This window comes from Dromiciops gliroides, chromosome 2 (assembly GCF_019393635.1).
Source record: "Dromiciops gliroides isolate mDroGli1 chromosome 2, mDroGli1.pri, whole genome shotgun sequence".
Lineage (NCBI taxonomy): Eukaryota > Metazoa > Chordata > Mammalia > Microbiotheria > Microbiotheriidae > Dromiciops > Dromiciops gliroides.
In genome coordinates this window covers 166,805,363-166,822,736 of record NC_057862.1, presented here as the reverse complement: position 1 = coordinate 166,822,736, position 17,374 = coordinate 166,805,363, and the positions used below count along the sequence as shown (strand labels likewise).

Below are 17,374 nucleotides of genomic sequence, written 5' to 3'. Positions count from 1 at the left end.
AGGTCTAAACTCTTTCTGCTCACCTGCTTCTGTGTGGAAATAGAACCAGCATCTCCCGCTTTTATCCCATTGGCTGACATCTGGCTACTGCCACCACCTGTCAATGTAGCCTCATGGTTATCCTGGGACCTGCCCTAGTTTATCTCAGGAACTCTTTGATGCTTTCCTGCCCAGTGTGTCCAATGCTGATGCCACCACCTCTCTGTCTTCTGGATCCTGTCCCAGAAAACTGGATGGCTCTTCTTGCTCATGTACCTCAGGCCGCCAGTCCTCATGGGTAAAGACTGCTTGGCTTCCTTCAAAGCCATTTAAATTTCTTTAGCCTTAGGTTTATGATAACAGGGAAAGGGGCACCTTTGCTCCTTTCAGAGCTGCTTATTTTGTTCCTTCCTTCAACCCTAGTAATAGAATTGGCAGCCCCTAATACTGCCCTGAATACTTGTGTGCAGGTACATGATTCATTATCATGCAATAGCAATCACATTATATATATCATAGGTTCATTGAAGAATATACCAGATACAAAGGTAATATATCTGGTTACCTGTCTTGCATCCCCTAGTACAGTTATAAGTACAGACAGTACCTTATCCTTTATTTCAGCTGCATACAGTAGACCATACATATACTATTATTTCTTGAAAATGGGACTTCTGAAATGAATTCAGTTAGGAAGAAGCCAGAAAACACTTTGTGATAGCCTCTCCTGACCCATATATAAGCCTCTTGTTTCTGGATCACCTTAAGGTATAATTGAATCATAATATTAGTTTTTACTCATTCATTATTATTAATGTTTGTCAAATTACTGGTTACAAATTTGAAGTGGTTAGAGTATGTTGATTCATTTTCCTATAAAAGTTGAGACCTGTGCTTATTATTAATAACCAGCTTTTAAAAGTTGAACTTATTGAGAGGGCGGTACCACTGACACAGACTCTGAAACCAAATATGTGAAACCGATGGAACAATGATTAGAAATTTTACCACAGACTTCTGGATATTTAGAACTTGTTGAAATTAGGATTTTGTGTTCCTGAACTACCACGATCTGAGTCAGCTTTAAAGAGATACCAGCCATATTTATTATTTAGGCATGATAATTTTTTTAAAAATTAACATCTTAATACTGAACCTTTTAAGGTTAGATAGCATAGTCATAGAAGAAGAGTAATTTGGTATCTAGTGATTAGAAAACTTCCCAAGTGATTATTCTTACCTCTTTCATTCATTGTACTATTACTATCATATTTCCAAAATATGTTCATTTTTACATATCTAAGAATCATATTAAATTATTAGAGATGCTTATCTATTTAGAAAGGTTTTTAATTACTTCAATACTGCCTTTTTTCAGCTACAAACACATATAGGTAAGTATAAAATAAACTCTATGATGGCAAGTCAAGAGAATTAATAGGTTATTTTATTTTACAGGGAAAATATTTATCCCTAAACAGAAGCCCATACAATCTTATACAGAAGAAAAAGTATCCCTTGATCCAGAATTAGAAGAGGCTTTGACAAGTGCTTCTGATACAGAATTGTGTGACCTTGCAGGTAAGTATCTTTTTTTTTTTTTTTTTTTTTTGAGCAGGGCAATAAGGGTCAAATGACTTGCCCAAGGTCACTCAGCTAGTAAGTGTCAATTGTCTGAAGCCGGATTTGAACTCAAGTCCTCCTGAATCCAGGGGCAGTGCTTTATCTTCTGTGACACCTAACTGCCCCCCTAAGTATTTCTTTTAAAACTCTGTGTGTGTCTGTGTCTGTGTATTTGTAGATATTCATAGATCATTAGAACTATGCCTCAGGAGGAACCTATCATTTCTTGCCATGATCATCAAGTGCCCCTGCCCTTCCAGTATCCTCCTTTAGTACTACCATTACCTCCCCTTGTGCCCCCTGGAATTCCCATTTCCTAATGAATGAAATTCCCTTCATTTTAAACCTTCTTCCATGTTATTGCATTCACAGAGACCTGGCATCTCCCAGGTGATACTGTGTCATTGACTACCCTTTTCAGCATCCCTGCTGCATTTTCTCTCACACCCCATAATATATTGGTATACCACCCTAGGTATATATAGGAAAGTTTAAACCTTTAATCTCAATACAAAATATTACTTCCCCAATCAAAAATTATAAAATTGCTTTACCAAAATTGCTCCTTCTTCTTTCCATCTATACATGTCAAAACCTTTGATATTATTTCTAGTGTTTCCTTTTTACTCTAGTCTCTGATTAAGAGATGATCTTCCTTCTTACTAAGGCCAACTTCTTTACATGTGTACCCTGTATTCTCTAGCTAATTGTTCCCAAAATGATTCCCTGGCCTCTAGGTTTCAATTTCTCCCTCTCTACTGGTTCCTTCCCTGTTTCCTACAAAAGTACCCAGACTCCCTTATATTTAAAAAAAAAACAAAAACCTTCAATATATCCTACCATCCTCTGAAGCTGCTACTCTTATGTCTTTCCTCTCTTTCACAGCCAAAGCCCTAGAAATGCTGTGTACACTCATTCCCTCATCTCACTCACTTCTTGGCCCTCTGGGGTCTGGCTTCTTACTTTATCACTTAAATGAAACAGCTGTCTCCAGAGTTACTAGTGATCTTTTAATTTCCAGGTCTAATGGCCTTTCTGTAGCCTCATCCTCCTGTAACATTTGACACTGACCATCCTCTCCACTCAGTCTTTCCTCTCTGGATTTCCTCGGTATTTATTGTTCTCCTTTTCCTTTCTGAATGCTCCTTGTCAGTCTCCTTTCCTGGATCATCATCCGTGTCATAACCCCTAAATATGGATGTCCCCAGTGCTCTGTCCTGGAACTTCTTTCTATATTCTTGGTAACCTGGTGACCTCATCAGCTCACATAGATTCAGTTAACATCACTCTTCAGATGATTCCTAGATCTCTACACCAATATGCTCCTCTAATGATACATCATCTCCTGTCTCTTCCTTTGCACTGGCTATCTCTCATGCATGGAATGTGTTTGTTCCCTTCCCATCTTTTCCTCCTCGAATCTCTGGTTTAATTCAAAACTCAGCTCCTAACACCAACTCCTACATGAAGCTTTTTTTGATTCTCTCATCTGCTAGTCCCTTCCCCCGCCCCAAATTACTTTATATGTATTTGGCATACATTTTACATACAGGGTGTCCCACAAATCTCATACATACATTTTGTTTCTTCCCCCACACCCAGTAGAATTGAACAAGCTCCTCGGGGACAAGGAATGTTTCTGTTTTGTCTTTGTATCCCAGTGTATAGCATGGTGCTGCTACGTAGTATGTACTTAATAAAGACTTATGGATTGATGGTTTTTTGTTTTTTTTAAAATAGAAGGAGACCACCTTGTCTGAGCATCTCAAGAAAGCTGAGGTCCAGAGAGGTCAAATCATTACCTCTCTGAAGGTTTCCCACTTGAGTTAGTGGGAGAGTTGAGCTTTAAGCCAAGGGCTTTGAATCTTATTCTGGTGTTCTTTTCATTCTACTGTTCTATCTCCACTAATACATGTATATGTAAATAGATATGCCTTCTTACCTCATAGAAGATTGACTATTATCTCATTGGTGCTCTGAAAATATGTTGGATTTTTGTCTTTGGCACTGTCAGTCTCAGAGAAAAGGTTTCCCCTAATTCTTATAGTGCAATTTTTATATTGATAAGGTTTGTTTTACTTTTAACTTGTCCCAAGTTGACAGTTGCAAACCAAACACAGAAATCTTTGTAAAAATATTTTCCCAGTTGGCAGGTTTCCCATAGGAAGGGAGGGGCTGGGTGTCACCCAAATATCTGGGCAGTAGAAGGAGGCTTTTTTTAAACCAGTGCTAAGTTTTGCCTTGTGCAAGCACATGATTCAGGTATCTGGGCAGTAGTGACTGGCAGGTAGCAGAGTGGTTGCTGTTGTTTGATCATACTTATTATCCTTCTTATTTTCCAGAAGTGGTCAGGGCAAGAACCCAAGCCATCAGGGCTGCTTTCAAATAGGACACTCCCCTGGGCTGGGCACAGAACATAGGCTTTTGTAGTACCCAGTTCTCTTTCTCTCTCCCTGGATGGAAACGGTCTTCATGGGGAAAACAAAAACAAAAAAACAGTGATAAAGACTAATACATACTGACTAGCTGTGTGACCCTGGGCAAGTCACTTAACCTTCATTGCCCCGAAAAAAAACAATAATAACAATACATGGGGGCATAGTTAGGGTTGATTCCTCATTAGTCAGATGGACAGAGTCATAGCTGATCCCCATTTACCTGTTCTATGTATGTATTTGATATCTACAGTAAATGCTGATATAAAGGCCTGCTTACCTTCCATAGTATTTTATAAGATAGACTTGAGGATGATACCCTCTTGAAATCACTAAATGATGCATTCATCAGAATGGAATGTACCAAAAAGCATTTTACACAATTTACACTTGGAGCCTAATTTTTGTAAAAGGTAATGAAATAAATTTCCCCTCCAAAGTGGCACTTTTGAATAGTGTAATTATAACTTAAACATTCTGTACACATGATAACATGATGTTTTTATATACCTAATAGTAAGTCAGATGTTTATTGATGATGATGGTGAAGTTGACCAACCTAAAACAAAAAATGAGGGAAGAACAGTACAAGAAATTTTGTGACATACAGTCAGTTCTTGCTATTCACTGCATCTCAATCCTAAAAACTGGTTTGGAAAGCAGAACTTCAAAATATTAATATTTTAGCCTCATAATCAAGACGATAGGCAGTAGTAGTAGTAGTAGTAGTAGTAGCAGTGCTAGTAGTCTTTAGTTAATAAAGAGTAGGTCTCATAGGAAGACTTGGTTCAAATTCCAGTTGGCCTCAGAGTCAAAAAGACGTGTGTTGAGTTCTGCCTCAGACACTAGCTCTGTGACCCTGAGCAATCATTTAGCCTCTCACTGCCCCAGGTAACTGTTTAATACTATAGTATTAGTGCTGTAGACTAATGAAGTAACCAGTCTACACCAATCTCTGAAAAGTAGATAAACTTGTAGTTACCCTTTTTTGCCAGAAGAGGGTGGTAGTGTTTGGGATGATGCAGAAGATACTACAAAAGGAGGAACTGATGAATAAACACATTAGAGTAGGGAAGGAATTAATCCAGTGATATTAAAGCTCAGCAAAATTTGAAGGTTGAAAAGTGAGGACTTAACTACATTTCCAATAGTAAAATTGATAAGAAATTATTTTAAATTGTTTACTTTGGGGGGTGAAAAATAAATTATTTGTATTCTAAAGATATGAGAATGTGAAGTAATTTTTCCTTTTTCTATATTTATAGCTATCCTTGGAATGCATAATTTGATAACCAACACCCAATTCTGTGATATAGTAGGAAGTAACAACAGTGTGGGCAAAGATGATTTTTCAAGTAAGTACCAATTATCCATTGTACATTTAAACCCCTTTTTAATGTGTGTTGTTACATCACTTAGTTAATTTTATCACTCTTACTAAGTTTCATATTGAAAGTAAACATGAAATCTACTGATAATAATGTAGGAAGTTCATGAATATGCAGCATTAAATATTTAATTGCTTGGCTAAAAGTTTATTCCAAAGGGTAAAAACCACCACCCCCACCATAATTGGAAATTAGATTGTCTATAGTAAAAGAGTCCAAGAAATAAAACAAAGTGGCACATAATCCAACAATCACTTAAGTTTTTACACAGACACCTTAATATGAGAATCTTTGTTCTGGTGCCTTAAAACAATTCAAATAGAATAATGAAAACATATTGTAAAGCTCTGATTCAGGAGAAATTAGAAATGTGTGTATTGTGTAATTTAAAATTCTAAATGTGGGTTCTAATCTGTCTCCACACCCCCCCACCCCCGTTTTTGGGGGAAACTGACTAAAATCACTGATAAACGAGTTTAGGTTTTTTAAGGGTTTATTGAAAGATAGTAAAAGAGAAAGATTGAGAACAGATTTCTTATAGCCTGAAATCCTCACCTTCCTAAACTCCCCTGTGAAGTTCCCTGCCACCACGCCTATGTCTTGAAGCCCAAGAGGCCAAGCTCCCTCGACAGCATCAGCTTCCTGTTCCCCTCCCAGAAATGGGAGGTTCCTCAAGCTGATTGGCTAGTGTCATTCAAATTCATTGGTTCACTGGGCCTGAAGGTGGTCAAAGTTCAAAGTTGTTAGCTTCTGAGAACAATTACTTTCTTAAGTACCATTAAGTACCAGCCAGATGTTCTTAACTAGAAGTCAGCCAGTAATCCATTCAGCAGTCAGTGGCCTTATCCAATTCAGTCACTTTAAATTAATCTCCAAGTGGGCTCCTGAGTATCTGCAAAATCTCATCTATCACATTCCATTATCTTGACACAGTATAGCTTCTGAACCAGCATGTGCCTGTGTACCTTCTGGAAACGTTCTAAATGTTATATACAAATATATATCAAATTTATGTATCATTATAATTATTCTGGATTCATAGAATCAAAGGATTTAGAATTGGCAGAAATCTAAGAGGGCATGTAGTTTAACCTTACACTCTTGGTAAACCCTTCAGCACCATTCTACACAGTGAGCGGTCAGCTCCTTTGTAGAGCTTCAAGCATAGGAGGGCTCCCTGTCCTCCATTAGAGCCTATGTAGACCTCACATCATGTCTTCCTCTTTGTAATACTGTTTCCTAGCTCACATTGTTCCTTTAGGGGCAACACAGAACAAAATCTATTTCCTGTGTGATAGCCCTGAAGCTGGTAATCTTGTCTCCTTTTGTCTTCCTTCTCCAGGTTAAATGCATTCAAATGGCACAGTTTTTGGACCCCTTGTCCTTCTTTTTTTGTTTTTTTTTTAGTGAGGCAATTGGGGTTAAATGACTTGCCCAGGGTCACACAGCTTGTGTTAAGTGTCTGAGGCCGGATTTGAACTCAGGTACTCCTGACTCCAGGGCCGGTGCTCTATCCACTGCACCATCTGCTGCCCCCCTTGTCCCTCTTTTTGATCTGTCTTTGGACATATTACCTTTTTTTTTTTTTATGGTGAGGCAGTTGGGGTTAAGTGATTTGCCCAGGGTCACACAGCTAGTAAGTGTCAAGTATCTGAGGCCGGATTTGAACTCAGGTCCTCCTGAATCCAGGGCCAGTGCTCTATCCACTGCACCACCTAGCTGCCCCTTGGACATATTACTTTGTGAGTTTCTCTCAATATGCTACCTGACATTAAAACTCTTATCCACCTTGTACTGTCTCCACACCACCATTAATGCAGCACAAGATGGTACCGGGTTCTTTATTAACCCTGTCAAGCTGTGGTTCATATTAATCTTGTCATCAACCACAGAGACACTCTTCCCCCACCTTGCTTCCTCCCACTCTTTTTCATTAGTACTTTTTGTTCCCTACTCTACTGTCAAGGCTATGTTGATTCATACTGTCCCTGGTATTAGGAAGGCCCTCACTCCTTCCTCTTTGGCTTGTGAAATTTTTGCCCTTTCTTTAGAAATACTACCATATCTGTTCACTGAACTGGGTGTACTTAGTACTTTAAAGCTAAGATAACATTTCTTCATTCAACTGTCTAAAAATGTTCAGCCATGTTAAAGTTTAGAGTATGTAAGTAATTGTGAGAAATAAAATAGATAATAAATTCAGTGATTCTGTATCCATAATATGCATGTGAGTACTGGTAACCAGTGAGGCAGTCAATGAGGTTAATGTTCTTGATTCATTTATGTTATAGATGTAGTGAAGGGTGAAAAAATCCTACCAGTATTTGATGAGCCACCAAATCCTACAAATGTTGAGGAGAGCTTACGGAGAATTAAAGAAAATGATTCTCGTCTTATTGAAGTAAACTTGAATAACATAAAGGTAAGTTCTTTTTTTTTTTTTTTTTGGTGAGGCAATTGGGGTTAAGTGACTTGCCCAGGGTCACAGAGCTAGTAAGTGTTAAGTGTCTGAGGCCAGATTTGAACTCAAGTCCTCCAGAATCCAGGGCCGGTGCTCTATCGACTGCGCCACCTAGCTGCCACCCAGGTAAGTTCTTAAGAATTAATAAGACTATTTTATTGTTTTTGTCTGGTTGAATCTAAGAAGTATCTAAATTTGAATGCATCAGCCTCTACATTCTCTGTACATTAACTTATCATAAGAACAGAGAACCATCACCAGTTTTATATGAATATATAGATATGTTCTTAAGATTTTAATAAGATCATATTGCATATCTTTTATCCAGCAGAACTTAGGATAAGAGTTGGCTGGGTTTTAATTAGTATAGTTATTTCTGGTTATTACTTAAAAATAGGATTTTACCTAGGAACTGTATACTATACAAATTATTTCCTGCGTTGTCTCGTAAAGGGAAAAATCCTTGAGAGAAAAGTTGAATAGATAGTCTTATGAATTGGGGTGAACAACCGCATTGACCTCTTATTTTGCCTGGGCTAGGTCTGTTCCTGGAAGGCGTAGAGAATTACCAGTTCAGCTTATTTGTTGGTCCTGAATTCTCTTTCTACCTACCACCTAAAATTTCTTAAAAAAAAATAATAAATCTGCCTTAAATTCTATGCTTAATTGTAGTTTACTTTCCCTCTCTTTTCTCAGTTACTTTGAATAATTTAAAACTACGGCACCTCTCTAGAATCAGCTAGTATTTGCTATAGCAACACATGGAATTGTCAAGTATGGTCCTTCTCAGCAGGGTTAGTCATGCTTGCCTCCACTGTAATACTTACTACCTTATCCTCTAGATCACAGTCGGATTTAACCATTGTAGCTTCCGGGAAAATACTGGGAAAGGTTGTCTGAAAGGGCTTTTGGAATTGCACTTGATGTTTATTTCCCATTTTTGTTTTTTATTAATTACACAAAAGTAAAATTAAATAATTTAGTCTAGGTACTGCTTTTGAGGAGCAAATTATTATAGATTGATTCTCTGCAGCAAGTGTAATAGTAGTTTAAATTTATTGCTCATTTCTGGCTTTTTGCCTTCTTTCTAAAATAAGAAATGAGGTCATCCACAAATTTTAAGAAACTAAGTAATCACCTGGAGTTGGAGTCCTTTTGGTGGCTTTTCATCCTTGCCATTGAGTAGCTACACAGAATTCAGGCCACCCTTGTTATTTATGGGAATGTAGTTTAAAGACATCTTGAATTTATTCATTCCTATGCATTCTTTCTCATAATCAGAGACAGCCAGGTGAGATCAAGTTACATACTGCTATAGAGATTAGGACATGACATAAACATACCTTTCCTGATTGTTTCAGGGAAAAGACTTCTCATTCCTTAATACTTCCTAGAATGGGTCCAGTACTCCTCAAGGCAATGAACTAGAGCCACTGTATACAACTATGATACCTCAGACATGCCAAACTACTGATTAATGGAGAATAGCTTTGTCATTCATAATCAGACAACTCACTTTGAAATTCTTTGGTTTTGTTTTGTAGTAGAGACATTTTGTTTTACTTTAGGCCAATAATAAGATGTTTTTATTACCCCAGAACAAAAATAACTTTGAAGAGAGCTGGCTCAGAAATAGTATTTTCATCTGTACGATTAGGGAATTGGGCTAGATGGTTTACTAAGGTCCTTTCCATTTGCGAAATTTAGTGATTGTAATTTTTAACAGATTTTAAATACTTTGAACCGAATTGGATTTTCACTCTATATTATTATTTAGTTATTTTTCAGTCATGTCCAACTCTTTGTGGGAGTTTTCTTGGCAAAGATACTGAAATGGTTTGCCATTTCCTCATCCTGCTCATTTTACAGATGCGGAAACTGAAGTAGACAGGGTTAAGTGACTTGCCTAGGGTCACACAGTTAAAAAGTATCTGAGGCTGGATTTGAACTCAGGTCTTCATGACTTCAGGATCACCTCTCTATCCACTGTACCACCTAGATGCTTGCTTTATATTAAAAATATTCAAAATCAGCATCACTCATTTGTGAGTTGAAAAGGATTTCCTAGGTAGTTACCCATTTCTCTAAATTTCTGAGAGATGGTAAAATCACACCCTGAGGCTACAGTTTGTGGATTTATAAGTATGTAGAACCCATAGGCATCGACTTAGATATGGAGAGGATTGTTTATTTTCATTTGTAGATCAGTAGTTGTATTAATATGCAGATTCTTTCAGTGAACTGGCTTTTACATTACCAAGTATATCCTATGAGGATTCAATTGATAATAGATGATTCCTTTTGAAAAATTAAATTTAAAATTTTTTTTCAAATTCTTTTTTCCAAGAATATTCCTATTCCAACCCTCAAGGAATTTGCAAAAGCTTTGGAAGACAACACACATGTGACGTGCTTCAGTCTTGCAGCCACCCGGAGCAATGACCCTGTTGCTGTTGTAAGTAAGCTTCTGCTGGTAATACATAAGGCCACATATGGGGGAGTAAAGGGGGAGGTGGCTCCAAACTGTAGCCTGTAAATCACATTTACTGACCTCCTCTCTAATTGTTTGTACTACACAGTTTAGTTCTTTGATAGATCCTCTCCTAATCACTAATTATTTCTTTGTTGTATATGCCTTGTCTCCCCGACTGGATTGTAGTTTTCCTCTGCTTTGTATAACTTTTGTACCCCTTAACACTTAGTGCAGGACCAACCAGAGTAGATGCTCAGATAATGCTTATTACTTATGATTAATTCTGTATTCTGTCAAAATGCACCTTGCATAACCATGCATTTTAGGTGGTTAGGTGACTCAGTAGATAAGCACACTGGGCTTGGTATCAGGAAGATCTGAGTTTATATTTGGCCTCAGACACTTCTTAGGTGTATGACACTAAGCAAATCACTTAATCACTGTCTGCCTCAGTTTCCTCATCTGTAAAATGGATAATAAGAGCACCTACCTCCCAGGGTGGTTGTGAGAATCAAATAAGATATTTGCAGACTGCTTTGTACAGTATCTGGCACATAATAAATACTATCTATATTTTTTTTTTTGGTTGAGCAGTGAGGGTTAAGTGACTTGCCCAAGGTCACACAGCTAGTAAGTGTCAAGTGTCTGAGATCGGATCTGAACTCAGGGTGCTCTATCCAATGTGCCACCTAGCTGCCCATAAATACTATCTAAATGTTAACTAATATTTTAGAATTATTGAATCTTAGAATGCCAAAGGACCTCATCTAATCCAGCTTCTTCACATTAAAGATGAAGGCACTGAAGCTGCATGAGGTTAGGTGCATTGCCTGAGGTCATGGTGCCTCCTGAATCAGGTCTCCTGATTCCTAATCTAGTTTTCTTTCCTCTGTAGTTCATTGCTTTCTCTTCAACTATATATGCTTAACTGTTGGCAGAGTTGTGAACTAATTCAACCATTCCAATTTGCAACTATGCCCCAAGGGCTACAAAACCAGGCATACCCTTTGATCTTATAATACCACTACTAGGTCAGTATCCAGAAAGAGATTTAAAAAAAAAAAGAAGGAAAAGGACCTATATGTAAAAAATATTTATAGCATCTCTTTTCTAATGGCAAAGAATTTAAAATTGGGGAATGGTTGAATAAATTTTGGTATGTCATTATGATGGAATACTATTGTGCTATAAGAAATGTTGAGCAGGATACTCTCAGAAAAACCTGGAGAGACTTACATGAGCCGATGTAAAGTGAAATGTACTGCGTACAAAATAACAGCAATATTGTAAAATGATCAACTGTGACTTAGTTCTTTTCAGCAATACATTGATCCAAGACAACTCTGAAGGACTTATGTTGAAAAATACTATCTATCCCCAGAAAAGAACTGATGGTGTCTGAATACAGATTGAAACATACTTTTCATTTTTTAAATTTTTCTTGAGGGGTTTTTTAGTCCATGTTTTCTTTCACAACATAACTAATATGGACATCTGTTTTGCATGACTACACATGTATAACTTATATCAAACTGCTTGCCTTCTCAATGAGACTGGTAAGGAGGGAAGAAGAGAGAGAATTTGGAACTCAGAGTTTTAAAAACGAATGTGAAAAATTGTTTCTACATATGATTGGGGAAAAATAAAATACTAAATAATTTTTTCAAATCCAGCTTCAGACACTTGACACTTATTAGCTGTGTGACCCTGGGCAAGTCACTTAACCCCAATTGCCCCACCAAAAAATAAGTAAGTAAAAAAATACATAAATAAATAGATAAATAAATAAATAAGACAGACAAAAAGATAGGAAAACTATTCATTCTTAGTCTTATACTCCACATCCTTGGATTGAGGCCTGTTTCTTTCTCCTACCCCAACTTGGTCCTACTCTCTGTCTGATCATTCTGACAAAGGTTTTAGTCCTGTTCTCTGTTCATAGCATGAGATCTTCTGACCTTTATTCTGTTATTTCCAGAAACAATCTCCTCACCATTTCAATCAGTCAACAAATACTTATTAAGGGCAGTGACCTTTGGATTGGAAAAAAAAATGAGCAAAAATGACTTATAGAAAATTAAACCCCAAGATTAGCATGATTAGCATAGGGCTAGTTTGATAAGTTCAAGTCACCAGACTCAGAATCCCACAGTATTGAAAGAACATACTGATTTGTTTTCTGGAGAATGGTCAAGGAACCACAGGACTGGAAAAGGGCATATACTTTCTTAATTTGCAAAAAAAGAGAAGAGAATGGGGTCAGTTGACAAAATTCTAAAATAATTTTCAAGGGGTAAAGAGTAAATATCTAGAGAAGGAAATGATTATCATAAAGAACCAACATAGCTTCATTAATAAAAAGTTATGCCAGGGGCAGCTAGGTGGCGCAGTGGATAGAGCACCGGCCCTGGAGTCAGGAGTACCTGAGTTCAAATCCGGCCTCAGACACTTAACACTTACTAGCTGTGTGACCCTGGGCAAGTCATTTAATCCCAATTGCCTCACTAAAAAAAAAGAAAAGAAAAAGTTATGCCAGATTAACTTTATTTCATTTTCATAACAGGACTAATAGACTAGTAGATTAGGAAATGCTATAGATTAAGTTTATCTAGATTTTAACAAAACATTTGGCAAAATCTTTTAACACTTTTTTTGAGAAGATGAAGCAGTGTAGCCTAGGCAGTTGCATAATTTATGGGGACTCAAAACTATTCAAATTACTGGATCCGCAAAATAATCATTAATGAAGTTGGCAGCTTGGCAGAAAAACTCTAGAAGAATGCCCAGGGATGCTTGGCCCTGTGTTCTCTAAAATTTTGATCAATGACTTAAAGTCATAGATATGATTATCAAATTTGCAGATGGCATAAAGCTGAGAATAATAAATAATATGCTAGCTGAGAAAGTCAAGATTTCAACAAGCTAGAATTTTGAGTCAAATATAACAGATAAAACTTATAGGATAGGGACAGCTGGGTGGTGCAGTGGATAAAACACAGGCCCTGGATTCAGGAGGACCTGAATTCAAATCCAGTCTCAGACACTTGACACTTACTAGCTCTGTAATCCTGGGCAAACACTTAACCCCCATTGTCCCGCCCCCAAAAAAAGAAAACTTATGGGATGGGGGCAGAGCTTGGTGGTGCAGTGGATAAAGCACCAGCCCTGGATTCAGGACCTGAGTTCAAATCCAGTCTCAGACACTTGACACTTACTAGCTGTGTGAACCTGTGCAAATCACTTAACCCTCATTGCCCCGCCCCCCCCAAAAAATGAATGAATGAATAAAGGAATAAATGATTGAATGAATGAAAGCTTATAGCGACAAATGTAAAGTCTCAAATACTTGGTTTTTTGTTTTTTTTTATGGTGGGGGGTGGGGTGGGGAGAGAATGAGGGTTAAGTGACTTGCCCAAAGTCATACAGTTAGTAAGTGTCAAGTGTCTGAGGCCGGATTTGAACTCAGGTCCTCCTAAATCCAGGGCCAGTGCTTTATCCACTGTGCCACCTAGCTGCCCCGATACTTGGGTTTTTAAAAATAACTTTGCAAGTACAAATGGAGAGGAGCATAGTCAGATAACAGTTCATCTGAAAGATATGTTGGGATTTCAGGGGAGTCTAAGCTCATTATGAGTCAGTAGTTGTGATATAGCAGCCAAAAAAACATGTAATTTTAGGCTGCCTTAAGAGAGATAAAGTGTTCAAAATGAGAGGGTGAAAGTTCTGGATACCAAGTTTTAGGAAGAACGTTGATAAACTGGAGAACAGCCAGAGAAAAGTGACCAGGATGGCGAGGGTTGACCTCAAGGTCATGCCATTTAAGAATGAAGAGTCTGAAGAAAAAAAGATTTGGTGATAGACATGATCTTTAAGTCTCTGAAAGACTGCCAGTGAATATAAACTGGGGTTAATCATAGCACCTACCTCTAGGGTTGTTGTGAAACTCAAATAAGATGATATTTGTAAAGTGTTTTGTGAACCTCAAAGTTCTATGTAAATGTTAGCTATGATCATGCAGAAGGTGCCAACATGCATCAGTAGAGGCAATTTCCTCATCTGGGAGTTCCCTATACCAATGAAATCACAGGTCTAGGCCTTGCGCTAAAAATAAAGACCTGGCTTTAGCTAGATATGTCAATATTTTTATAAATTGGGGAATTAGCCATTTTAAAATGTCTATGGGGGCAGCTAGGTGGCGCAGTGGATAGAGCACTGGCCCTGGAGTCAGGAGTACCTGAGTTCAAATCCGTCCTCAGACACTTAACACTTACTAGCTGTGTGACCCTGGGCAAGTCACTTAACCCCAACTGCCTCACTTTAAAAAAAAAAATGTCTATGAAGATTCCATGACCAATAATTCTTGACTTTCTGAGGCTATCATATGCATATTCATAGAAGAATAAATTTTGTCTTCTCTGTTCTTGGAGACCAAGGGAATTAAAAGATTTAGGTGTCCTAATTATCTCAGAATGGAGATAGGGGGATTAAACTATATAGGTAGAGTAGAGCTAAGATAATATCATGTAAAAAAAAGATAATGTCATGTAGTTCAATAAGAATTATCAGGTAAACATAATAATAAATCTAGATATATTTTAAAGTATTAACAGTATCTTTTTAATCTTGTCTATTAAATTAATTTTGATTTTTGTTTTCATTTTTAGGCATTTGCAGACATGCTGAAAGTGAATAAAACATTGAAGAGCTTAAATTTGGAGTCCAATTTTATTACAGGAGCTGGTATTCAAGCACTGATTGATGCCTTAAAAGAAAATGAAACCCTGGCTGAAATCAAGATTGATAACCAGGTTAATTAGATATAGTAATAATATATTAGCATCTAATTATAGCCCAGAGCAGCTCCTGCAGTGCTTTAGAGGTCAAGAATAGGAAAGGTCAGAGTCTGTAGGATCCATGGGAAGGGCTTTCTGGATAGGCAGTAGGCTGCAGAGGGATGCTTATTAAAATTCTCATTAAGCCTTTGCATAATCAGGAAGTTGTCAAGGGCATACACGTATTATTAATCTTAGCTAAAGGTCTAATGCAGAACTTTAAAAAACAGTTGAATTGCTTTTGCTTCTTTTCATGAGCAGTAATAATGGGTTTTGCAGTCACCATAGGATACCATGCAGGTAGTGGCTCAGCTTTGCATTTTAGCAATGTCCCACTGCAAAGTAAGACTGCTACTGCTTTTCCTTCAGGCTGGACCTATCCATCTCCTAATATATTCAGATACCCTCATTGTTCATTCAAGTCAGAGGTGAAGAAAGAGGTGGGAATGTGAATCTGTATGAGGGCATGCCAGCCAGTCCATTATGAAATTTTGTGTTTCAGTAGTTTCCATTTCTCCTGAATAAATACAGAATAGCATTCTATATATTCTTTTCTTTCCAATGCCCCCAAGATAAGCACTGATTATAGAAGTCATGTGGAACCCAAATCCTTTGAAATGGCCCTAGAAAAGAGTGTAAGCATTTGACTCGGGTGCTGATAATAAAAAAAAAATTAATTTCCACTTAGAAAAATAGTGAGTAAGATATCATCCCAAACCACCAATTTAATGGGTGTTTTATTAGAAAAAATTGCCAAAAAAAAAAAAAAAGGGACATGTAAAGGAATGAACTCTCATTTTCAACTTCAACACTACCTGGGATGGAAGGATACTTGTAATTACTGTGCCAGAGCTCAACTGGCCCTTGGAGAGGCTGATCTATTGGCTTTTGAATGACCTAAATGGAAATGACCCTTAATGATTATCTCAGGACCTTAGCTTAGATTTCATAGTCAAATTGCCCTGGCACATCCTCACAGGAGAAACTGGTACCCTCCACAGAAGGGGTCGATGGCTTTTTTCCCTCAACTATAAAGCTAGATTGCACGTGTGAAGGGAATTTTTATTCATTTTAAAGTCTGAAGGTAGGGTCACTCAAGAGCTCATATATAGATTGTCAGATTTCACTGGTGGTACCAAACCAGGAGCTCTAGTGATGACTGTTATTTATAACTGACCCTCTCTAGAGCCTCAGGTGGAAGTAATAAGCAGCTTCTTCACTAATTTCTTTACTGCCCTTTCTTTTTTTCCTCTAGTGAAAAACAATTGCAGTTTAGCTAGTATTAAAGAATTACCAAGTCCCCTGGAACTCTTGTCCCTATCCAGCTAGTTTCCTCAATAATTGGGATAATTTGGGGTATCCACCCCATTCTGCTTTCCTTTATGACTGTTTGACTCTAGCTATTCCTTTCCCACATGGGCACTGTAGCTCACCATTTGAAATCCTAGGGCTAGGAAGTTGGAACCACCCAGGTCAAAAAGCACTGACATATTGTTCTACATAAGCACATGGGAGAAGGGCCTCTAATTTTCTGTATTTCTTGATTACGTTCAGTTCCATGCACTCCACAAACTATTTTGAATATTACTATTAATAATTCAGGTACAACAATTTTGTTTAGGGGTTACTTATCTGTCAGTTTTAGATATCTAAAAAAAAACCCCAAAGATCAAGAAGGAAGCAAAGAAGGCCTCTGAGATGCCAAAGTCAATGTCACAATGCTAGTTTATTAAAGCATATGCCCTTTACTCATGGGAGTACTCTGCAATTCTGAACTTAGTATTTACCCTGGTTGCAACAATTTACATGTTACAAGAAGTAATAAGGGGGGGTGGGGGACCTCTTAGAGACTGATGTGGTTTCAGCTGACTTCCTAAAAGTGAGGAAAGAGACAAAAAATAGCATACAAAGGACAAAACCTTAAAAAGCATGGTTACCCGAACCCATTTAGTAAGTGGAAAAATTGTTCAGCACATCACTGTTATAGCACAGTATAATAATTAACATTCAGACCTTGAGTTATCAAGAAAAAGCTAACTTATGTCTAGTACACTGTAAGACAAGAAAGTATATTTTTTAATGATCCCCCTGCAAAATTAAGGAAAGCTTCAGTTATCTTAAAAATTTACCATGTAGGGACAGCACATTTTTCTGATGAAAAATGAAGTGTTAACTGTATATGA

The 17,374-nt window shown here is 37.5% G+C and overlaps 1 protein-coding gene across 1 annotated transcript in view; it reads left to right on the top strand.

Annotated features, from left to right (window-relative positions):
- The window catches only part of TMOD3 (tropomodulin 3), an 83,111-nt gene that overhangs the window by 54,914 nt on the left and 10,823 nt on the right, over positions 1-17,374 (top strand). Inside the window, exons 4-8 of the mRNA XM_043985194.1 lie at positions 1,438-1,560; positions 5,303-5,392; positions 7,717-7,847; positions 10,234-10,341; positions 15,024-15,167. Coding sequence (XP_043841129.1) covers positions 1,438-1,560; positions 5,303-5,392; positions 7,717-7,847; positions 10,234-10,341; positions 15,024-15,167 — 596 coding nt within the window. The remainder of the gene's footprint in view (positions 1-1,437; positions 1,561-5,302; positions 5,393-7,716; positions 7,848-10,233; positions 10,342-15,023; positions 15,168-17,374) is intronic.